The sequence below is a fragment of the Haliotis asinina genome, chromosome 1 (assembly GCF_037392515.1).
Source record: "Haliotis asinina isolate JCU_RB_2024 chromosome 1, JCU_Hal_asi_v2, whole genome shotgun sequence".
Lineage (NCBI taxonomy): Eukaryota > Metazoa > Mollusca > Gastropoda > Lepetellida > Haliotidae > Haliotis > Haliotis asinina.
The window spans coordinates 52,393,212-52,416,068 of NC_090280.1; the positions used below are offsets into that span (position 1 = coordinate 52,393,212).

Genomic DNA, 22,857 nt, shown 5'->3' on the forward strand with positions numbered 1-22,857 from the left:
GCTAGGAGAGGTGTGTTTTATTGCCGTTTTGTACAAAACCTTGTTTGCCTTTTTGGGTCTTGCCGTTTTTCTACTGTGTCATTGTTTACATTCTATGATAGATTGAGAAAGTTGGACGATGGACATGTTGTGGTCCACGATGGAGAAGCTGTTGTCGCAGGAGACAGTTGACATCATAAAGGAGAAAGCGGGGGAGGGGTATAAGTTTGTTATCGAACTGCCCACGGGTTACAAGCTGCTCCTTGTAGGAGTCGGAGCTGTTGTGGGGTTGCATTGGTGAGTTGACACAGCCACAGCTGCCACAGGTCTATAATTAAGACAATATCTACTCGTCATTGCACCAGTCTGACTGTCACCAAAGTTGTCAAGTGATAGAGCTTATATATCCAAATACAAAACTGAAGCGGCGTAATTTTAACCTCAGTTACAACATATACCAATATTTTGTGTTCGTTGTGAACCAGGAATAGTATTGCGTGATGTGGTGCAATATTCTGTAGGACACAGAGGCGCTAAGGGGCACAGTCAAGAAATGCAGGCTCGTGTCATGACAAGACTGCATGTCTAGCAGACCCAACACCACATTATATTCCGTACAGCATTGCCCACAACACACGCCCCTACCCCCGACGAATCTAGACTAGATTTCCTCGGATTTTCCAATCTCAACAAGGCTCCTTTTCAATTTATGTGGGTTTATTTGTATTAATGTTACTATCAACAATTCAGAGACTAAGATTTAGTCTAGTGCCTTGATTGTAGAACCTTGTCACTGTTCTCGGCTTGCCTAGTGCAGTAGTGGCTTGAGCAAATATTTCATTCAGTACTTTGCATCATTACCTCGGAATGGTTTTACTGAGTATATTCCTGCATCTATCTACTACCATGTCTATAGGTTGCACATATTCACTTGACATCTGCATGAGTGAGTGAGTGAGTTTAGTTTTAAGCCGCACTCAGCAATATTACAGCTATATGGCGGCGGTCTGTAAATAATCGAGTCTGGACCAGACAACCCAGTGGATAACAACATAAGCATCGATCTGCGCATTTGGGCACCGATGACATGTGTCAACCAAGTCAGTGAGCCTGACCACCCCATCCCGTTAGTCGCCTCTTACAACAAGCATAATCGCCTTTTGTGAGAGGCATGGGTTGCTGAAGGCCTATTCTACCCTGGGACCTTCACGGGTCTGACATCTCCCCTCACATCTAGCATATGACACCTTTTGCAATAAATTAGTAAGTCCTTTAGCTCCAGTTTTCTAATGAAACAGAGAGGAAATAAAAAGCTCAGGGAGCTGATGGGGGTTGTTCTAATGTATTTCAAAGGATTGGATCTGACACTGAACTTCTTGTGTATTAGTTTTTATTGTGAACGACCTGTGAAGGTCCTGGTAGAATAGCCCTTCAGCAACCCATGCTTGCCACAAAAGGCGATTATGCTTGTCATAAGAGGCGACTAACAGTCTGGAGTGGTCAGGCTCGCTGCCTTGGTTGACAGTTCCCAGTTGTGCAGGTTGATGCTCATACTGTTGATCACAGACTGCCGCCATATACTGTAAATCATGAAATTAATGCGAACATTTTATTAATGCGAAAAATGCGTCTGTACATGTGTCGCATTATTAAAATGACGCATTTCAGTCTGGGGGTGTACTTTTGAATAAACGGAAATCTCTTCCTTTCATTGACACTACTTAATACCTATTGACATTATTCATCTGCAAATTTTGTCACTAAGCAGAAGTGTTGACACTACACCAGACAACACAGGTCACTTTCTCATTACGGGTATCGCAAGTCAGTTATCACTGGTTACACTAATCACTGTCAATTGTTCAAAGTCATTGAGGCACATCAGCCAGACCGGACATTCTCCAGCCACGCAGGATCATTTAGCGATCTTTGCTCACCTTTGCAATCGCGGCCTCCATCCATTTGGCATGTAGAGGCTTCATCACACTTATTCGTAAATCCACAAGTCCTTTTTGGAACCTGTGAAATTGTCTGACACTTTGTTGGCATACCAATTAATAAATTGGTTCTTCATGGCCACCTTGAATTCACCATCAATTGTTGTCATAAGACAAGTAGTAGCAAGCAATCACGTGATCGAACATGGCAACGTAATCAAAGCATCGTCAGCTCCATTCCATTCAATGCTTAACAAGTTCAATTCAGGTAACTAGTGTGTGGTAATAAGAAATGAAAAGAAAATGAACAACAAAGAATCAGGGTGTCGCATTTTCTGATCAACACAGCTTCCTGAGCTCGCATTAATTTCATGACGCATTTTAGACAAGACCTTTGCACTCGCATTAAATTCATGATGCATTAATTTCATGATTTACAGTACCTGGAGTATTGGCGCCACCAGAAATACAGTGTCTGGAGACACCATGTTGATTCGTAACGTTCGTACATGTAATTGTCTGTGACGTTATCAGCATCGGTGTACATTCCTGGAAGCCACGAGATAATTTACGGTGATTACACAATGAATAACGGCGTGAAAGTGTCTGTTGGGTAGATGACTGTCAATCAGCAAAAGTGGCATATGGTGGATTATCACAAACTTGTGTCTCCGTGGTGTGTAACCTACTGCACAGGTTGTCTGTGTGAGAAGTTGTGTTGCTGAATTCTTAACGAGCTACATACGTAAATTCAAAATAAATTTCCAACATTTATTCATTATACATTTCCAGCCTCCAATCACTCTACATTTCCTGTTATTCTTTCATCATACTCTTCAAACAATCATCGTGCATTACTAAAAGCATCTATTAGACATTTACATGCAGCTTTTCATGTCACTTGCTTTGGAAGACACCTAAAGCAAGCTGAGCAGATGTATAGGTGTCAGACTAAGGGACATTACTCTGATTCCTTATTACAAGGTGACCTACATACTAAGGGGCATAACTCTGGTTGTTTACTACACAACTGTGACTATTCAACGTTATGCTGCACCAAATCAGAATCCATAGTTTAACAAACAGTTTTTGTACGGAGCTTTCAGAGCAGCCTGAATGATTTGACTGTTGACTGGGTGATATTCTTGTCAGATTTTTCTTGTTTTTGAAGTGTTCATCTATCCAGTAATTAAAAATGACCATAAGTTATGTATTTAGAGATGTTTTTTTACATGATCATTGAGTGTGACCAGTTTTTTTCTGAGCTGGGTTATTTTGTTTGGAGCTGGGTTGGCCGGGTTTGCTTCCTGTCTATTCCACTCACACGTTCTGGTCAGTCACACAGTCACAGAGTCTCATAGACCAATCCATCACAAAGTCCATTCAGTCATATAGTCCTTTCACACAGTCCATAAAGTGTCACAGTTCGGTCAGTCACACCATCAACTCAAATGGTCAACTCACTCACACTGTTTACACTGTTCCAGGTATGCCACCTCAACTCATGGGTTCTTCAAGAAGCTGGGAATTCCTGGACCCAAACCTTCACTCTTTGGAATTCGAGATCTCAAGAAAGCTGTATGTTAAACATCATTTGACTTTGTGTTTGGTAGATTTGTGAATTCCCAATCTTTTGAAGGAGTGATGTTGTTCAAGAAGTACCTGATGATACATTTTGATATGGCATGCACATTTTCATGCCAAACAAGTAAATATTCTGATATATTTAAAATAACTCACTAGGAGACAATTATCATCTTCAGCTTGCTTTTGAGCTCATGTGGAAGATGAGGTAGTGATGCCAGGATGTAAACAACACAGTGAATCCAAGATGTAAACAACACAGTGAATCCAAGATGTAAAGAACATAGTGAATCCAAGATGTAAAGAACATAGTGAATCCAAGATGTAAAGAACATAGTGAATCCAAGATTTAAACAACAGTGAATCCAAGATGTAAAGAACATAGTGAATCCAAGATTTAACCAACAATGAATCCATGATGTAAAGAACATAGTGAATCCAAGATGTAAAGAACATAGTGAATCCAAGATTTAAACAACAGTGAATCCAAGATGTAAAGAACATAGTGAATCCAAGATTTAAACAACAGTGAATCCAAGCTGTAAAGAACATAGTGAATCCAAGATTTAAACAACAGTGAATCCAAGATGTAAAGAACATAGTGAATCCAAGATTTAAACAACAGTGAATCCATGATGTAAAGAACATAGTGAATCCAAGATGTAAAGAACATAGTGAATCCAAGATTTAAACAACAGTGAATCCAAGATGTAAAGAACATAGTGAATCCAAGATTTAAACAACAGTGAATCCAAGCTGTAAAGAACATAGTGAATCCAAGATTGAAACAACAGTGAATCCATGATGTAAAGAACATAGTGAATCCAAGATTTAAACAACAGTGAATCCATGATGTAAAGAATATAGTGAATCCAAGATTTAAACAATGAATCCAAGATTTAAACAACACAATGAGTCCAGGATGTAAACAATGCAGTGAATCCAACATATAAGCAACACGGTGAATCCAAGATATAAACAACATAGTGAATCCAAGATTTAAATAATCCAAGATTTAAACAACACAATTAATCAAAGATTTAAACAATCATTAATCCAAGATTTAAACAGTATAGTCACTCCAAGACTTAAGAAACATCATGAGTAATTGCGTGTAAGTTTACACTGCTTCTGGCAATATCCCAGTAAAATCATAGCTGGGGAACATCAGAAGTGAACTTCACAAATTGTACCCACCTGGGGAATGAAACCCAGACCTTTGGCGTGACAAGTAAATGATTTAACCACTAGGCTATCCCACTGCTTGTAAACAACATAATGAATGCTAAAGTTTACAAAGTTTACAAATGAATGCAAACCAATACAAATATAGTAGATGCTGCTGCTGAATATCCAGGGTAAGCATGACCTCCACACAATTCCTGTTCCTCTTGCAACTTGAGATGTACTGTGAGATTAAAGGCAAGAGTTAACTTACCTTATAAACCAAAGGAAAAAGACTCCAGAAGGTTCTCCAATTGTTTTGGTCAGAATAAAGTGGAAGTTCTGGACTGTTACAGGACACCCAGCAAGCATAATGTCACTAATCAGCTCTTTGAGTGTAGTGGAAAGCTGTAGTACTTTGTAGTATCTCCCAGAACTCTGTGTAAATATAGCACAGGGCTAGATATAGCACAAGTCTAAATATAGCACAAGTTAAACTATAGCACAGGTGTAAATATAGCACAGGTCTAAATATAACACAGGTCTAAATTTGGCACATCTCAAAATGGCACACCACTGCCAAAAACGTGCTGTGAAGATCCAGGTTAGAAGTGGTCTTCAGTCACCAAGACTTCTTGTAAGAGGCGAATAACTTGATTGGGTGTAGTCACTGACTTGGTTGGCACGACACATATCATAAAATCCCAATTGCATAGATCAGTGCTCATGTTGTGTGTCATTAGACTGATTGTCCAGAACAGCCGCCATACAGCAGGGATATTGCTCAGTGTGGCGTAAAAATAAATTCACTCACTCACTAATACACTGGGAACCCAGTGGAAAAGGTAACACATGACAAGAGTAAAACTGCATCAGATTTCCCTGTCAAAGACCTTCATTGAATGGACCGACCATTGGAACTGAACTGTGCTCACATGTTGTAAATAGTTATTTAACTGGGTGATGTAATTTTTCATTCATTCAAGACAACTGACAGCAACATAAAAAAAAATTCTGTAATTTATGAGTAAAAATTTGATTTAATTTTTCCAGTCATATAACATGCCTACTCACACTTTTTCAAAGTGTTACAAAGGTATGATAAAACTGTTACAAAATTAAACAAAATAATCACAGAAAATGTCTTGTAGCATAATTCTGGGAACCATTGTATTTACATATCCTAAAACATCATAAGATGTACCTGTACTGTTCAGGACCCATGAATGTCCGGTTTAGAATAGGCCTTCAGCAACCCATGCTTGCCATAAAAGGTGACTATGGATTGTCGTAACAGGTTACTAACAGGATCGGGTGGTGAGGCTCGCTGACTTGGTTGACGCATGTCATCGGTTCCCAATTGTGCAGACTGATGCTCATGTTATTGATCACTGGATTGTCTCATTATTTACAGACCGCCACCATATAGCTGGAATACTGCTGAGTGTGGCATAAAACTAAACCCACTCACTCCCTCACTGTGCTGTTCACAGAATGAAGACATAGCTGTGAAAAGTCATTGTAACACAGATCTATCAAATCTTCTATCACATATCCCAGAGTATGGAAAAAAAAGTTTACAATACTGTTCCAAAATATCAAAATAGCAAAGCAGTGGATTACATAGATTTATAAACACCAATCTTTACATCACATAAAGTATTACAAAGGTGATGTTAGCTTTGAAAAGTACGTGAATCTAAAGTATCTGTAGAAAGACTTTGTAGTATATTGAGTTGTGAGTTTACCGGACCATCTTTAGTTACATTTTCTGTGAATGAACTAAGGTTAGATCCTGTTCAGTTTGCTTTCCATTTTAGGGGTCTGTTCCAAATTATGATCTTCAGATGATTAAGAAATATGGAAAAGTTGTTGGGTAAGTAGCACTTTCTGTATGTCATTAGTTACAAACTTAAATCTCATTGGGAAATGGTGAATGAACCTCAACATGTTCAAGAAAGATCTGCTGAGTTTACCCTTTGCTTTTATGCAGAACAAATTTCTTGGAGTGAGGTTGTTAAAAGGAATACTAAGTGATAATTATGTCAGTTCTTACCGAAGACAAATGTTGTGTTTAGTCTTGTTATATAGAAACTGATTTTGTCTTCGGTTCATCCCTTGATAGGGATAACTGCTACATGTGTCATCCTGATAGCAACCCGTGAAGGTACCGGGGTGGAATAGGCCTTCAGCAACCCATGCTTGCCATAAAGGGCGACTATGCTTGTTGTAAGAGGCGACTAACAGGATCGGGTGGCCAGGCTTGCTGACTTGGTTGGCACATGTCATCGGTTCCCAATTGCGCAGATCGATGCTCATGTTGTTGATCACTGGATTGTCTGGTCCAGATTCGATTATTTTCAGACCGTTGTCATATAGCTGTAATATTGCTGAGTGCGGCGTAAAACTATACTCACTCACTCACTCACTCCTGATAGCCTTAAATAGTTCAGGGTGAAGCTGTGCTTTATCATGTTTATTACAATATACATGGTGGTAGAGTCAACTGTATTTCTTTTCTAAGATGCCAGATTTAATCCTTTCTAAGGATAATTTCGATTGATCTAAGGCAGAAAACAAACGCAGGTGTCATTGACCTAAATTAAGAATCCTTGCACAGGGATAACTGACGCGCTGTTCTCTTGATGTGTCTGCCCCTATATGTTAGGACCAGTATTGCCATGAAAACAAATGATAAATAGTTTGGTGATTGTTTAGGTTAGGGTTAAATTATCTTGTCTGAAATATTTTGATTACATCTGTCATTAACATAAACCATATTGGGCATCATGAACATTGCAGTTGTACTGCCAATGTAAGTTTGGATTAGTACAACCAGATGAAGCTGACTAGTCCAGCGACATTCCATGAAACATTGCAAAGGTTACCATGTCACTGTAAACATGTGAGACAAAGTGTGAGGCATTTTATCGTAAACATAAATGTAATGTTTCCACCAGTGATGTTAGCTGAGTGACACAGCTGCTAACCAAGAAATGGGATGCAATGGAGTAGTTTGTTGTTCTGGGCTGTACGAGACGATGACAACCGACATGCATTGTTACATTGTGACGTAATGCAAAAGTGTTCGATTATGAGCTGGCAGACTAGAATGGTGCAGTGAGTGCCAATGCAATGTGACGTAATGCAGAAAGTGCATAATGTGATCTGATAAAGTACTGTCAGCACCTTTGATCTCTCGTCATCTTGATAACCTGCCAGCATTGAGTGTGGAATTGCATCCGGCCACCCTTTCATATACTTTTACTGTGTTTTATATTATATTGTTCGTTTCCTTTCAGCCTGTTTTTGATGCGAGAACCAATATACCTCATTGCTGACATTGACATGATCAGACAGATCACAGTGAAGGAATTTCCGTCATTTGTAAACCGCTCGGTAAGTAATATGTATATACTCACTCAGATACCAGTCGGAAGATCTCCCTTGTTAGGTCTAGTAAGCGCATCTGTTAGCCTAAAAAGAAAAAAGTGACATGTTTCTTGGTCATCAGCATGTCACTTTTATTAGTGCATGTAACAACTGTTTATTGCCATTTTGAAAAAAATGACTTGGCCATGTCCCGATCATCCATTTGTCATTTACCTGGTGTTTTACATGGGTCTCCTGTCCCTCCACCTACACAATCCTTGGGAAGTTACAGTGTGTTCTGCCTCTGAACCCTCTACTTTAACCTAGTGTTTGAAGGTCTCCTGTCCCTCCATCAACATAAGCGTTGGGGTATTCCAACCCTCAGCTTTCCACTCTGGTGTTTTACATGGGTCTCCTGTCCCTCCACCTACACAATCCTTGGGAAGTTACAGTGTGTTCTGCCTCTGAACCCTCTACTTTAACCTAGTGTTTGAAGGTCTCCTGTCCCTCCATCAACATAAGCGTTGGGGTATTCCAACCCTCAGCTTTCCACTCTGGTGTTTTACATGGGTCTCCTGTCCCTCCACCTACACAATCCTTGGGAAGTTACAGTGTGTTCTGCCTCTGAACCCTCTACTTTAACCTAGTGTTTGAAGGTCTCCTGTCCCTCCATCAACATAAGCGTTGGGGTATTCCAACCCTCAGCTTTCCACTCTGGGTGGATGTTTTGAAAGTTGTCCTCCATATATTTCAGATTAGCACTAGGATCTGACAGTGTTATCCCTATTGGTGTATATTGTGTAAACAAACAAATAGCAGAACACAGAAAGACAAATGCAAAGTCTCTTTGTTCCAATCTCATTCAACTGTGACATAATACTGTGTGTTCATTGCTTCTCTTGATAGACGTTTGACTTGTTTTATGTAGATGAATGCAGACTATGTTTGAATATTATGAGTTACCTACTTTCAGAAAAACAGCAACTTTCCAAAAGATCCGCTGTTAAAGGATTCACTCCTTTTCTTGGTTGATGATCACTGGAAGTTCATCCGAGGTGTCCTGAGTCCAACGTTCACAGGAGGCAGAATGAAGGAGGTAAGGAGATATTAAAAGTCCTCATCATCTAAGTCCAACATTGATGACATGATCTCATGGTGTGTAGATCCTTGCCCTGACCCTCAATCCTTGCCCTGGATCTATAGCCTGGATAACTGTCCTTGAACCTTGTCCTGGATTCCTGTCCTGGATCCATGCACACAGTCCCTGGCCCTGGATTCCTGTCATGGATCCCTGCTCTGGATCCTGGCCCTGAATTCCTGCCATGGATCGCTGTCCATGATCTCTTGCCCTTAATTCCTGTCCTGGATCCCTTTCCTGGATTCCTGTCCTGGATCCTTGCCCTGCATCCCTTGCCCAGGATTCCAGTCCGGAATCCCTTCCCTGGATTCCTCTCCTGGATCCCCGCCCTGAATCCATGGCATGGATCCTTGTATTGTATCCCTTCCCTTGGATCCCTATGTCCGTATGTACAGATTGAAATATCTTAAGACCAGTTAATTTTCAAGGTCACTGCGACACTTTGAAGATTTCAGCATGTAAGTTGCATGCTAAGCTTGTCAGTGAGATATCTTAAGAACTGTTCTCTGTATTTTCTTCATATTCAACACCAAGCTTTATCAAGGGAATGTGCAGGTCCCAATTTTGGTGACCTTCACATAGTTTTCAAGGTAACGGCGACTGTTTCTTAGGAGTTTTATACACTTGTCAAGGTCTATGTGACTCTTCAAAATATTTTTGTGTTTGAACACATACAGTGCAAGATATCAAGAGAACTTGAGAGTAATGTTTTTGTTGAAATTTTACTTCATCTTAAACTACGACCTTTGCTTTCATTTCTTTTGAAGTTGATTTGATAATATGTGGGGAGGGATTATGTAACAATGCTTGTTATACTTTACGTGAAGAAGGTAATGTAGGAGGAATTCATGGGAATATTGAAATGGAGGATGGACTGATGGTCTGATTGGAGGAATATATGTTGACAGATGATACCACTGATACAGAAGTGCATGGCTTCTCTGGTGACGAATCTGTGGAAAACAACAGAAGGTGGTACAAAAACAGTCAAAATGAAAAGGTAAGTGAAGTGAATCAGCATTTGTTGAGCATTACTGCATAGATCCAGAGCAGATGATGTCTGCAGCACCTCATACTCAGTAGTGACATTGGTGTGTGGTGATCAAACATTTTGCCCCATGTTGTGGAGCATTGTTTATGCCTGGTGGAAGGCGCCAGTAGTGACATTGGTGTGGGGTGATCAAACATTTTGCCCTATGATGTGGGGCATTGTTCATGCTCGGTGGAAGGCCTCTGTTGTGACATTAGTGTGGGGTGATCAAACATTTTGCCCCATGTTGTGGAGCATTGTTTATGCTCGGTGGAAGGCGCCAGTAGTGACATTGGTGTGGGGTGATCAAACATTTTGCCCTATGATGTGGGGCATTGTTCATGCTCGGTGGAAGGCCTCTGTTGTGACATTAGTGTGGGGTGATCAAACATTTTGCCCCATGTTGTGGAGCATTGTTTATGCTCGGTGGAAGGCCTCTGTTGTGACATTAGTGTGGGGTGATCAAACATTTTGCCCCATGTTGTGGAGCATTGTTTATGCTTGGTGGAAGGCGCCAGTAGTGACATTGGTGTGGGGTGATCAAACATTTTGCCCTATGATGTGAGGCATTGTTCATGCTCAGTGGAAGGCCTCTGTTGTGACATTAGTGTGGGGTGATCAAACATTTTGCCCCATGTTGTGGAGCATTGTTTATGCTCGGTGGAAGGCCTCTGTTGTGACATTGGTGTGGGGTGATCAAACATTTTGCCCCATGTTGTGGAGCATTGTTTATGCTCGGTGGAAGGCGCCAGTAGTGACATTGGTGTGGGGTGATCAAACATTTTGCCCCATATTGTGGATCATTGTTCGTGCTTGTGGGGTAGTAAAACAGATTAATGGATAATTGATCATGATTCATGTAAATTTTGAACAAACAATTGTGTCAGTCATTGGGATGATTTCTGACATCTTTCTATCATACTTCATTATTTATATCGCTGTGTAACTGGAACACCTCATAACAATGTTGAGGAAGGTTTGATTTTCACAGGTAAAAACTTAACCCACTGATCGTCTTCTACATAACTCACCCACTCTACTCCATGTCAACCAACCAACCAACCAACCAACCAACCAACCAACCAACCAACCAACCAACCAACTAACCAATTGCTGCAGTTTAAACTAAAACATAGTAGACAATTTGAGATTTGTGAATATATTATGTAAGTTGTTTGGAAATTTTTATTTTAAAAATGCAATTGAGTTAAAATTTCATCAGTTTCAGATTGTCAAACTCTGTTTGAAAGTTGAATACAAGTGTAAGTTTGTTGTTGGAAATTGAGCCTGGTAGATTGCCGCTCTTTAGATGGTATTGTGGGTTTGCCCAACCTTTTTATCAAAGGTGTTAAATCGGGCTTGTTTTCACAATGATAGCTACACCCCTGACAAGTGACTGTGTTTTCTTCCAGCATATTCGAACAGTATTCCCTGGATGTCATCGCCTCCACCGCGTTTGGAATTGAAGCTGACTGTCAATCAGACCCTGAAAATGCCTTTTCACTCTACGCTCGGAAGTTGACGCAAAATGGTTTTAAAACCGTTGTACTTCTCATCCTTTGTAGTAAGTTTTATTTCTCAACAACCTCTCACCCTTCTTCAGGAAAGGGAGTGCCTCTTCTTGTGAGATATATCTAAGTAAGCTGATCCAAAATTATGTCTGGAACAGTGTGCAAAATAGTTTCCAAATTTTGCAACTCAGACGGACTGACTACCTGATCCCCACAAAATAGTTTATTAGCTTGAAATTTAAGTGTAGAAACCAAGCAAAGGATTACAAAAAGGTAAAATACCATCAAAAAACAAATAGAAAACACATGTCTGAATTCATGAAAATTCATCTGCCAGTCAAGCCAATGACTGTGGAGATTTACTGTCCCGACTGGATTTTTACTAGCCACAGGCAAGCATCCCTGCTGCTAATTCATCCTGAGGTCTTGAAATAATCGTGTTAATTTTTCTTCCTGCTGTCTGTTGTTATCAATTTCCATAATTTTGCTATGTACTTTGTCCATGGATCTATGTCACCTATTCACTCTACAGGACAAACCATTTGTTTATTACAAATTTAATATTTTGAAGAATGTTGGAGTTAATCCACATGATCAGTCACTACTTTGAAGCCTACAGACATTGATCTGCTGTTGCTGTGGTACGAAAACTTTTCTTGTTGCAGCGTTGTTCCCCTTCCTGAGCACATGGTTGGAAGCTGTTGGTTTTAAAGTGCTTGATAATGGTGGGCGAAAATTCTTCACAAAGGCTGTGCTTGAGACCATTTCACACAGAAGAGAACATAACGTTGTAAGACTTTGATGACTAACAAAATCCTGGAGCAACTGATTTGTTAAAAGATGTTGAAATGTATCATAACGTTGATTTGTTGCCATGGACATAACGTTGAAGGATGTTTGATTATTCATTGGTGAAAGTCACATTAAGATCAGGTACACTTAACCCACTTATCACCGTCATCATCGTCTGCATAATTCACCCACTCACCTCCATATCATACTGACTCACTCACTCCACCAGAGTCGGCGGGATTTCCTGCAGCTAATGCTCAACTCACACAAGCTGGAGGTGGCTCAGGAGGAGAAGGACTCCGACTCCTACGTGGACCTGGACAAGTCACAAAAGAGAGGTGAGCTATGCAGAGGAGAAGATATTGTGGTGGTGTTGACAAGGTGATTAACCATTTAAGACATTCTGATTATCAGTCCTTGTGACTACTTAATGTATAATGAAGGCATTCACATGATCTGTCCTTGGTGTCTAGCTTGTGTAAATTATCAAATTTGTCCTGTACTACCTGGAATTTTGAAAAAATTTTGTTTCAAATCATCAAATAACAAACTTAAATGCCTGCCATCACTGCATGAGCGTTTACCCCAAGGTTGTCCCAAGGCTGATCATCGAGTAAATTGAATACTGAACTGCATTATGGGCCAGTGCAACTTTATAAGTAACATAAAACTGTCCTCCTGGGTTCTCCGTTGGGTTTACACCTGTGAAGATCCCGGGTAGAATAGTTCTTCAGTAACCCATACTTGCCACAAAAGACGACTATGCTTGTTGTAAGAGGAAGGAATTGGTAAGTAAAGTAAAGGAATTGGGTGGCAAGGTTTGATGACTTGGTTGACACATCATCAATTCCCAAATTGTGCTGCAGACCGATGCTCATGCTGTTGATCACTTAAGTAATCACTCACTTATTTACAGACCGTCATCATTTAGCTGGAATGTTGCTGAGTGCCGCATAAAACTGAACTCACCTGGGTTGCAAATTCTCCATAAGGTCTTCCCTTTCCCATCTTGATGAACCTTCTTATGTTTCACCTCCATCATGTTGTTTTACCTTCTTTCTCAGAGGAGAACTGTGCAGGTTGTCAGGCTGTTTTACTTTCTCTATCAAGTTGTTTTATCCTCTCTATCATGTTGTCTTACTCTCTATCATGTTTTGACCATCTTTGGTCATGTTGTGTTACCTTTTCTGTCATATTGTTTTACCTTTTCTATCATGTTGTTCTGCTTTGTCCATCATGTTGTTTTACCTTTTCCGTCATGTTGTTTTACCTTCACCATCATGTCATTTTGCCTTCTCAGTCAGGTTCTATTACCTTCTTCATCAGGTTGTTCTACCTCGTCAATCATGCTGTTTTATCTCCTATGTCAGGGTGGTTCACCTTCTTTGTCATGTTGTTTTACTTTATCATGTTGTTTTATCTTCTCTACCATTTTGTTTTACCTTCTCTGTAATGTTGTTCTACCTTCTCCATCAGGTTGTTCTACCTTCTCCGTCATGTTTTACCTTCTTCTTCAGGTTGTTTTACCTTCTTCTTCAGGTTGTTTTACTTTCTCCATCAGGTTGTTTTACCTTTTCCATCAGGTTGTTTTACATTCTCGCATTCAGATCCATGTTTGAGTGCAACAAAGTAATGTAAGATGGTTTTGTACTATTTCTCTGTTCTTTAGGGATGACAAACGATGAGATTCTGGCCAATGCAATCCTGTTTCTTTTTGGTGGCTATGAAACGTCAAACCTGACTTTATCATATTTCGCCTACAACCTAGCGACCAATCAGGACTGTCAAGACAAACTCATCAAAGAAATCGACCAAGTCCTCAATGGTGTAAGTAATGATTTTGTTTGCATCCGCATTCTGTCTATGGTAGCCTCTGTGGTGTGTAAGATTCTAGACCGTAGAATTCAGGACCCTGATCACAGTGAAGCATTGATTTACTTGTAATGCAAACCCGTGAATATCCATGGTAGAATAGGTCTTCAGCAGCCCATGCTTGTCATAAAAGGTGACTAGGCTTGTCGTAAGAGGCAACTAACGGAATTACGTGGTGAGGCTCGCTGGCTTGGTTGATGTCATTGGTTTCCAACTGCTCAGATTGATGTCCTTGACCAGTGGCATATTAACTTGCAATGGATCCACAATATGAGGTTGAATTTGGCAGTTTCAGGTTGCATCGATGCAAATCATGAATGAAAATCAAACCTACACTCTGGCACTGTGCTGACTTAGCATGACATTATTTCCACAGGCTGATTTGCATATCATATGACGAGACTTTTTTTCCTACTTGGGAATCAGATAACACAGGCCTAATGCACAGTACTCTTCATAGTGTTTTGTATTATTATAGATATTCTTCTACAAATGCAACAGTCAGCTTTATGACAATGTATATTTATACATCATAGTGAGTGCATCGCTTGCTCTCCACAGGCTTTAATGAACCACACAAACTGTTACATAGGATTGCTTAAAAAATGAAATTGTGGTGCATATTTTGTGATATTTTCTCAGAGAAAGTAGGCCATTCTGTCAAAGACATTTCATTAGATGTGCACACTCATCAACAATAAAAAAAAACAGATTCCAAGTATAAATCTTATATTTGATCATTTGAATTTCATTTCACAGGAACCCCCAAGCTATGAGACAATGCCAAAATTAGAATACCTGGACTGTGCCTACCTGGAAAGTCTTCGCCTGTTCCCAGCAGCAACAAGGTATCCAGGTTTATTTATGGTCGCAGGAATGGTTTACGACTTGTTATGCTGTTGTGATGTAGTGTCAGATTTATTATGTTGCTTTGGTATGGTTTAAGACTTATCAAGCCCGTGTTTAAACAATGACAATAACAGTGTACCACCCTTCAAAACATATAAACTAAGTTCAAGGACAGAGCAACAACCATTGTGGTTGTGTGGTTCTGTACACAGAGACCAGGGTACTTAAGGGACTGTAACTCCCATACTGTAAAATAAGACTTGGCTTGGTTTTATGCTGCTTTTAGCAATGGTCCAGCACTGTCACATCGGGGAACACCATAACTGTGGGCTTCACATATTGTACTCATGAGGGGAATCGAACCTGGGTCTTTGGCGTGATGAGCAAGCACTTTAACCACTAAGCTACCTCACCACTCCATACGTCCTTGAAATGTGTTGTGTCTGAAGTATCTCAGTCTATACACAACCTGTGAAGGTCCCGGGGTAGAATAGGCCTTCAGCAACCCATGCTTGCCATAAAAGGTGACTATGCTTGTCGTAAGAGGCGACTAACGGGATCTGGTGGTCAGGCTCGCTGACTTGGTTGACGCATGTCATCGGTTCCCAGTTGTGCAGATCGATGCTCATGTTGTTGGTCACTTGATTGTCTGGTCCAGACTGGATTATTTACAGACCGCCGCCATATAGCTGGAATATTGCTGAGTGTGGCGTAAAACTAAGTTCACTCATTCACTCACTCAGTCTATACCCAGGGGCTTGTATGGCTTAGAAACAGTGTTAGAAAGACATATAGGTGTATAGACCTGCCCTAGTACTATTTAAAAGGAAAGAGATGTCATGACAAAACCACCCCTCGTCAGTCAAACTTAGATTTCAACACATAAAATATTTTTAAGGCCCTGTCAAGACAATGGATCAAAGGGTATATGTCTACATTTTTTGTACTCTTTAACCATTACATATGAAAGACTTGTGGTTAGTCTGAAGTGGGACACCAATTGTTTTCTTAAAAAATGTGTGGTTAATTAATACCTAGAGATTAAAAGTTGCTTAAAAGTCGCCTCTTCCCTCTCGCCTGCCAACGAAACAGCAGACAGTTACATAACTCTGTTGCTAGAACACTGTAGTGAACGTCATATGAGGAAGGATTTTCAGTTAGTTGTATATAAAATGTGTAACAAGCTTGTCAGTTTGACGATTTCTTGACATCAACAAAAAACATGCTGAATTGTTAGGTTGCCGTCAAATGCCCCCAGGTGTTGGGTGATGGTGTCACTATTCTCAGATTTCCATGGGACCCCTCAGGACCTGCTTAACATGTTGTTTGCGAGTGCAGAGCAAGCGTTGATTAAGCCTATATGTATTAAATCGGTTGGTTGGACACCTACCTTGCTCCCAAGATAGAAGATGCTATTTAGATTTGTTTTCATTGAGTTAAAAAATCGAAACTACTTACTAATAAATGACTGACAACTAAAAGGATTTTGCATGACACAACTTGTAACATGAGGATTTCTTCCTCAAAAGCCATCGAGGTTTTGGTCAGAGTGACAGTAATATTTTAAGTAGTATTATATTGACGGCAACCTTGCTTCCAAGAGGAAAATTGTTTTGTTATGGCTAGACCAGAGACCATATAATAGATTATATGGTCTCTGGCTAGACTCAATAGGGTTGAGTCCATGGGTCTAAAACTTACTGCACCATCTACATTTGTTAACAGTAAGCAGTCATTTACTCCCAAACCATCAGCAATCACACTCGCTTCAGGTGGTTCAAAAGATATTATGCTGCCTTGGTTTGGTTTAACATTTCGTATGCTGCTCCCATATGGTGTAAGGCTTGTGATGCTGCTCCGGTGTGGTGCCTTTGTTTCGAACTCTGATAAGTCGAAATCTTGGTTGTCTCGGTATAATTTCTTGGTCCCAGCAAAATCCTTCATTATTTATCATTATTTGAACCCTTTTAACTCAATGTGGATGTCTCGATATTTCGGATATCTCTATATGATTTCTTGGTCGCAGCAAGCAGAATTACCCTTTTAACTTGATATTTGCATGTAAAGTCGAAATGCTACAAGTATCCTTCTGAACTGTGACTACACACACTGTAGCGTGAATCAAAGGTAGCGGTAGTGTAAGCTAATTAAGGCTAATTGAGTTGTAGGTGTTACTTGTTTGTTTATCTAATTAGGGTGTACTCCCATTTTCAACTTAACACTCCAGATAAGGGATTATAGTACTGAATCAAAATATAGTAAAAGTCTAATGAGGGACTTGTGTCATCACGTGACAAGCAATTGATTGTTGAGTTGTGATAAATTACTAAATTGCCAAGTGAGAAATGCGGATTAGGGGATTGCGACAGTGAGACTGATAGTGTGGAACCAGCCCAGTCCTCATCCTCACTTGCACAGGCAACCGATGCCTTGGATGTCCAGACATGATTTTGTGGTCGAGAGATAGAGGTCGAATGACACAAAGACTTGTTATGTATCAAGCGGTTGACCAGTATAGCATTCATATTTCAAAATGGACACTATGACAAGAGTACCATATGTGTGTTTGAGATCTCTCTGGATAAATAAATAACAGACATGCAATCTACTGTTTTCCTACGTTTTCTATCATGATGGTATGTGATGATATGTCCAACTCGTATGTGTCAATATTTTTTCCTGGTCCCACAAACATGGAGACAACAGTGTTTGACTGTGTGTTAATTATATATCTTGACTTATCTTGTATAATTGACCATTGTAGAATATCCAGAATTGCATCAGAGGACATCACGATTAATGGCATCCTTATCAAAAAGGGGGTTGAAGTCCACATTCCTGTTGGAGCCATACAGAAAGATCCTGAATACTGGTCTGACCCGGAGACCTACAACCCAGAGAGGTAAAGAAATTTATCATCATTGTCAAGACAGTTGCCAGTTATCAATGTATGATAGCCCAGTCTGAAGATTTCTGCCTCCTTAAAATAGCATACACCAGTATACGCTGATGATGGTTGAAATCAGAGTTATGACCCAGCTTTGATCCATGGCATACAAGCACTCATTGTTATGGTTACCAGGGAGGTGGATATCATGGTTTGATGTTGGTATAACGTCTGATACAACTGCAACTACTTCTACAGCAGCTACAACAACCACGACCACTTCAGCTGCTGCTAGTTGTTATTGCTACTTCAGCTCCTGTTAGTGCTACCTCTACCCCATTGTGATTATCATTGTTGATGTATCATTTATAGGTTCCGTCCAGAGAATCGCCCAGACAATTACAACTATGTGTTCATGCCGTTCGGGGCGGGTCCAAGGAACTGCATTGGGATGAGGTTGGCCCACCTGTCTGTCAAGATGGCCATAGCAGGAATTCTTCAGAAGTATCGTTTTGTGACTGGTCCAGAAACAAAGGTAGAAGCCCAGTTGCTGATCTGATCTTGAAGTGTGAGAGATGTTTCCACTTCAGAATGAATGATTGCTGATTGGGACTCAATGCCATCTCAAACATATTTGTTGATGAGGCTATAGTGTCAGACCTGTGGGCTTGATGGAGATAGTGTCTGACTTTGGGGAGGTGTGTGGCCTTGATATCTGATCTTATGGGAGAGGTTGTCTGACCTGGTGGAAGGAGGTGTGTGACCTGGTGGGAGAGGGTATCTGACCTTGTTGAAGATGCCTAGATATAGGGAGGTGTCTGACTGTGTGGGAGAAAGTGTCTGACCTTGTAAGAGAAAGTGTTTGACCTTGTGGGAGAGGGTGTCTGACCTTGTTGAAGATATCTGGCTATAGGGAGGTGTCTGACCATGTGGGAGAAGGTGTCTGACCTTGTGGGAGAGGGTGTCTGACCTGGTGGAAGGAGGTGTGTGACCTGGTGGGAGGTGTGTGACCTGGTGGGAGAGGGTATCTGACCTTGTTGAAGATGCCTGGCTATAGGGAGGTGTCTGACCATGTGGGAGAAGGTGTCTGACCTTGTGGGAGAGGGTGTCTGACCTGGTGGAAGGAGGTGTGTGACCTGGTGGGAGGTGTGTGACCTGGTGGGAGAGGGTATCTGACCTTGTTGAAGATGCCTAGATATAGGGAGGTGTCTGACTGTGTAGGAGAAAGTGTCTGACCTTGTAAGAGAAAGTGTTTGACCTTGTGGGAGAGGGTGTCTGACCTTGTTGAAGATATCTGGCTATAGGGAGGTGTCTGACCATGTGGGAGAAGGTGTCTGACCTTGTGGGAGAGGGTGTCTGACCTGGTGGAAGGAGGTGTGTGACCTGGTGGGAGGTGTGTGACCTGGTGGGAGAGGGTATCTGACCTTGTTGAAGATGCCTGGCTATAGGGAGGTGTCTGACTGTGTGGGAGAAAGTGTCTGACCTTGTAAGAGAAAGTGTCTGACCTTGTGGGAGAGGGTGTCTGACCTTGTTGAAGATATCTGGCTTGTGGGAAGTGTCTGACCTTGTGTGAGAAGGTGTCTGACCTTGTTGAAGATGTCTGGCTTTTGAGAGGTGTCTGACCTTGTGGTAGAAGGTGTCTGACCGTGTGGGAGAAAGTGTCTGACCATGTGGGGCAGGTAGTCCTACCTTGTGTGAGAAGGTGTCTGACCCTGTTGAAGATGTCTGGCTTGTGGAAGGTGTCTGACCTTGTTGAAGATGTCTGGCGTTGGGGGAGTTGAATCTCATTCTAATAATCGTTTATCTCTGTTGCACTGCCATTATAATTGCGGAGAGTACTTTAGGAGAGTACTTTAGTGACGACATATATGATGCAAATCTCTATGAACAGATGCATCACACATCTATGACTGTCAGTGTAGCTACAGTGATTTGATGCTGCTGTGAAGGGAAGCTGTTGACAGAGTTGTAATTCAGGGCTTTTCTCCGTTTCTTGCAGATACCGCCAGAGACAAATTCCTTTGAACCAAAGCCTCTGGATGGAATGATGCTGAGAATTGAGAAGCGATAAAAGGGACATCACTCTGTCTTTCATGTTGAGGGGTGTCACTGTGTTTAATCATGAAGGGGAGCAAACTCTTAATGATCCCACAAGACTGTTCCATCCGTCAAAGGGAGGTCAGTCTGAAGTATTTGGGAAAGATAAATAGTATTTTCTTATTCTGTAACGTGACATCATCCTGGTTCATTATACAAATTAAGGCTATTCCCATTTCTTCATGAAAGCAAATTCTAATTCAAATACCAAAGAGACAATTGTTAAGTCTCAGTCACCAGTGTCAAGGTTATTCTTTTTCCATCTTAAAGTAAGGCTGTGTTGCATTTTCATTCCACAAAATGGGAATCCAAAGGGATTTTTTATCAGTTTTTCCTAAAAGGGATCAAACTTGAATTCACTGAACAAAATGAATTTCCACAGTTTATTCGCTCATCAAAGGGAGGGTACTCATATTGATTTTTTTTCAACTTCATGTCTCAAACCTTCCCCAATAGAAACCTGAAGTATCTACACTGTAGGTACAGGAAGGTGAGGAAGATTTGTCTTGCGAAGGGAGTGCAGGTGTTGTGAAATCATTTACAATGATAATTAGTTCTACAGATGGTGGAGAGTTAAGTATTAAGGAATGTTTCATGTTTATGTCAAAGAAAGTATTTTACACTGAAATATGTATACCTGGAAAAAGTATGTATTGGTAGATTATATAACAGTACCACCTCTGAAGATGATGATATGCAGATAAGCATATGTCATCTGCCCAGCCTTAGCCTGAAGTGTGGTGTCACCTTAGTCAGGTGACTGTTAGAAATGTGCCTCTGTTCACCAAGCAGTGTCTAGGTACCTGGCAGGATCAGGTGGTCATGTGACAGAAATGTGCCTCTGTTCACCAGGCAGTAACTGGGCACCTGGCAGGATCAGATGGTCACGTTATAGAAATGTGCCTCAGTTCACCACACAGTAACTGGGTACCTGGCAGGATCAGATGGTCATATGACAATTAACTTTCTTAGGTTGCATACATCCAAGGGAGATAAGAATGAAATCGACAGGGGAAATAATGTAGCGCTTAGAGCACATGTCCACACTATTATTCCAGTAAATATATTCAGGTTGTTACTACTTCCTTACCATCCCATTTATCTAGTGACAGATAATGCTCCCTTCCAAATTATGACATGACGTTTTCCTGTGAAAATGGCAAATCTGACAGGTTGCTTTGTTTCTCAACATATATTAAATATATTTTTGATTGTTTGCAAATGTCTCAAGTTTCTACATTAATTTATCCCCACGTTTTTTCACAATTATCAATTGTTCACTGGTCACGAGGATGGGATGGGTTGATGTATCCTCGATGTTTGTTTGTGTTCCCTGTTCCCGAAGGGCATTTGGAACATGAACAAACATCGTGGGTACATCAACTCATGGGCCCTGAGAGACCAGTGAACAACGTATTTATCTTACCGTACGCCTCATTTTGAACAATATGAAGCACTGATCGTACACTTCAGTCAACCTCTGTGAATCAAACGATTCGAATTTTACATCTTGCTGTTTTTCTTGCTTAGCAGGAAGCTAAGCCCCCTTTTTAATATTCACAGGGACTACACTTGAACATTTGGTCAAAATTTATATAATGAAATGCGAAGCAAATCATTTCTTTGCCAGCGCTAGATTTTGCAGAGGACGCAAGGAAACCATATCTAGAGTTGTCATTTCCATCGATCTGCATTTGCAAAACATTGGTAATTTCCATGCATCATATGTGATTCAATGTTATTCTAAATAAAGAAGAAACTACCATGAAGTACCGAATGAGTTGCCATTGGCAGAGGGGGGCATTGAAATGTACCTCTCTTGTAAGTGGAGAACATAGCAAATAATAGAAATGTGTTTGGCCAATCAGAAAACAACATTTATGTGTGAGGTAAGATAAATATATGTATATATTTACTCTGTGTAAAATCTAGACTGTGATATTCAATGTCAATGTAAAATGTAAGACTGTGATATTCAATATTATTAGTAATAATAATATTAATGATAATAGGATCACTCGAACCCTCTCTGCTGCATTTCTGTCTCAATCTGCAAAACATAGCAATAATATCACCCAAACCCTCTCTGCTGCAATCTGTAATCTGTAAAACATAATAATTATTTATGACCACACACCAAAATATTCAGACCTACATATAAAAAGATCTACATATATTTGCTTTTTGTTTGTGATATGTTATTTTTTTTATAATATACTCAATGAAATTCTGTTCACTTACGTTATAATATATTATAGTGCAGGGAAAGAAGGACGACTGTAGGGATTGGGTGGCCGTTGACTTGGTTGACACATCATCGGTTCCGATGCTTATGCTGTCGATCACTGGTTTGTCTGGTTCAGACTTGATTATTTACAGACCGTTGCCATATAGCTGTTATATTGTTGAGTGAGGGGTAAAACTTAACTCACTCACTCATTCACTATATTAACTGCTACTACTACTACTACTACTACTACTACTACTACTACTACTACCACCAGTTGCTCAACCAGTTATACTGTCACTGCTACGGGTCATTACCGGAACGTCGACGTTCTGCAGCCTGTCAAAACAAAATAGCAACGAAGGTGCTGACAGTCTCCACCCACCACTGACTGGTTACAATGGGATAAAATTGTTAT

At 40.5% G+C, this 22,857-nt stretch overlaps 1 protein-coding gene across 1 annotated transcript; it reads left to right on the forward strand.

Moving 5' to 3' along the window:
- The first annotated feature begins 83 nt into the window (after window positions 1–83).
- LOC137293680 (cytochrome P450 3A7-like) lies at window positions 84–22,388 on the forward strand. The gene is made up of 14 exons (XM_067824379.1): window positions 84–276; window positions 3,404–3,494; window positions 6,485–6,540; window positions 7,967–8,063; window positions 9,010–9,132; window positions 10,083–10,174; window positions 11,617–11,768; window positions 12,381–12,505; window positions 12,737–12,845; window positions 14,177–14,334; window positions 15,139–15,227; window positions 17,993–18,130; window positions 18,488–18,650; window positions 20,115–22,388. The coding sequence occupies exons 1-14, from the start codon at window positions 119–121 to the stop codon at window positions 20,184–20,186; spliced, it is 1,623 nt and encodes a 540-aa protein (XP_067680480.1). The 5' UTR covers window positions 84–118; the 3' UTR covers window positions 20,187–22,388.
- Window positions 22,389–22,857: the final 469 nt, after the last annotated feature.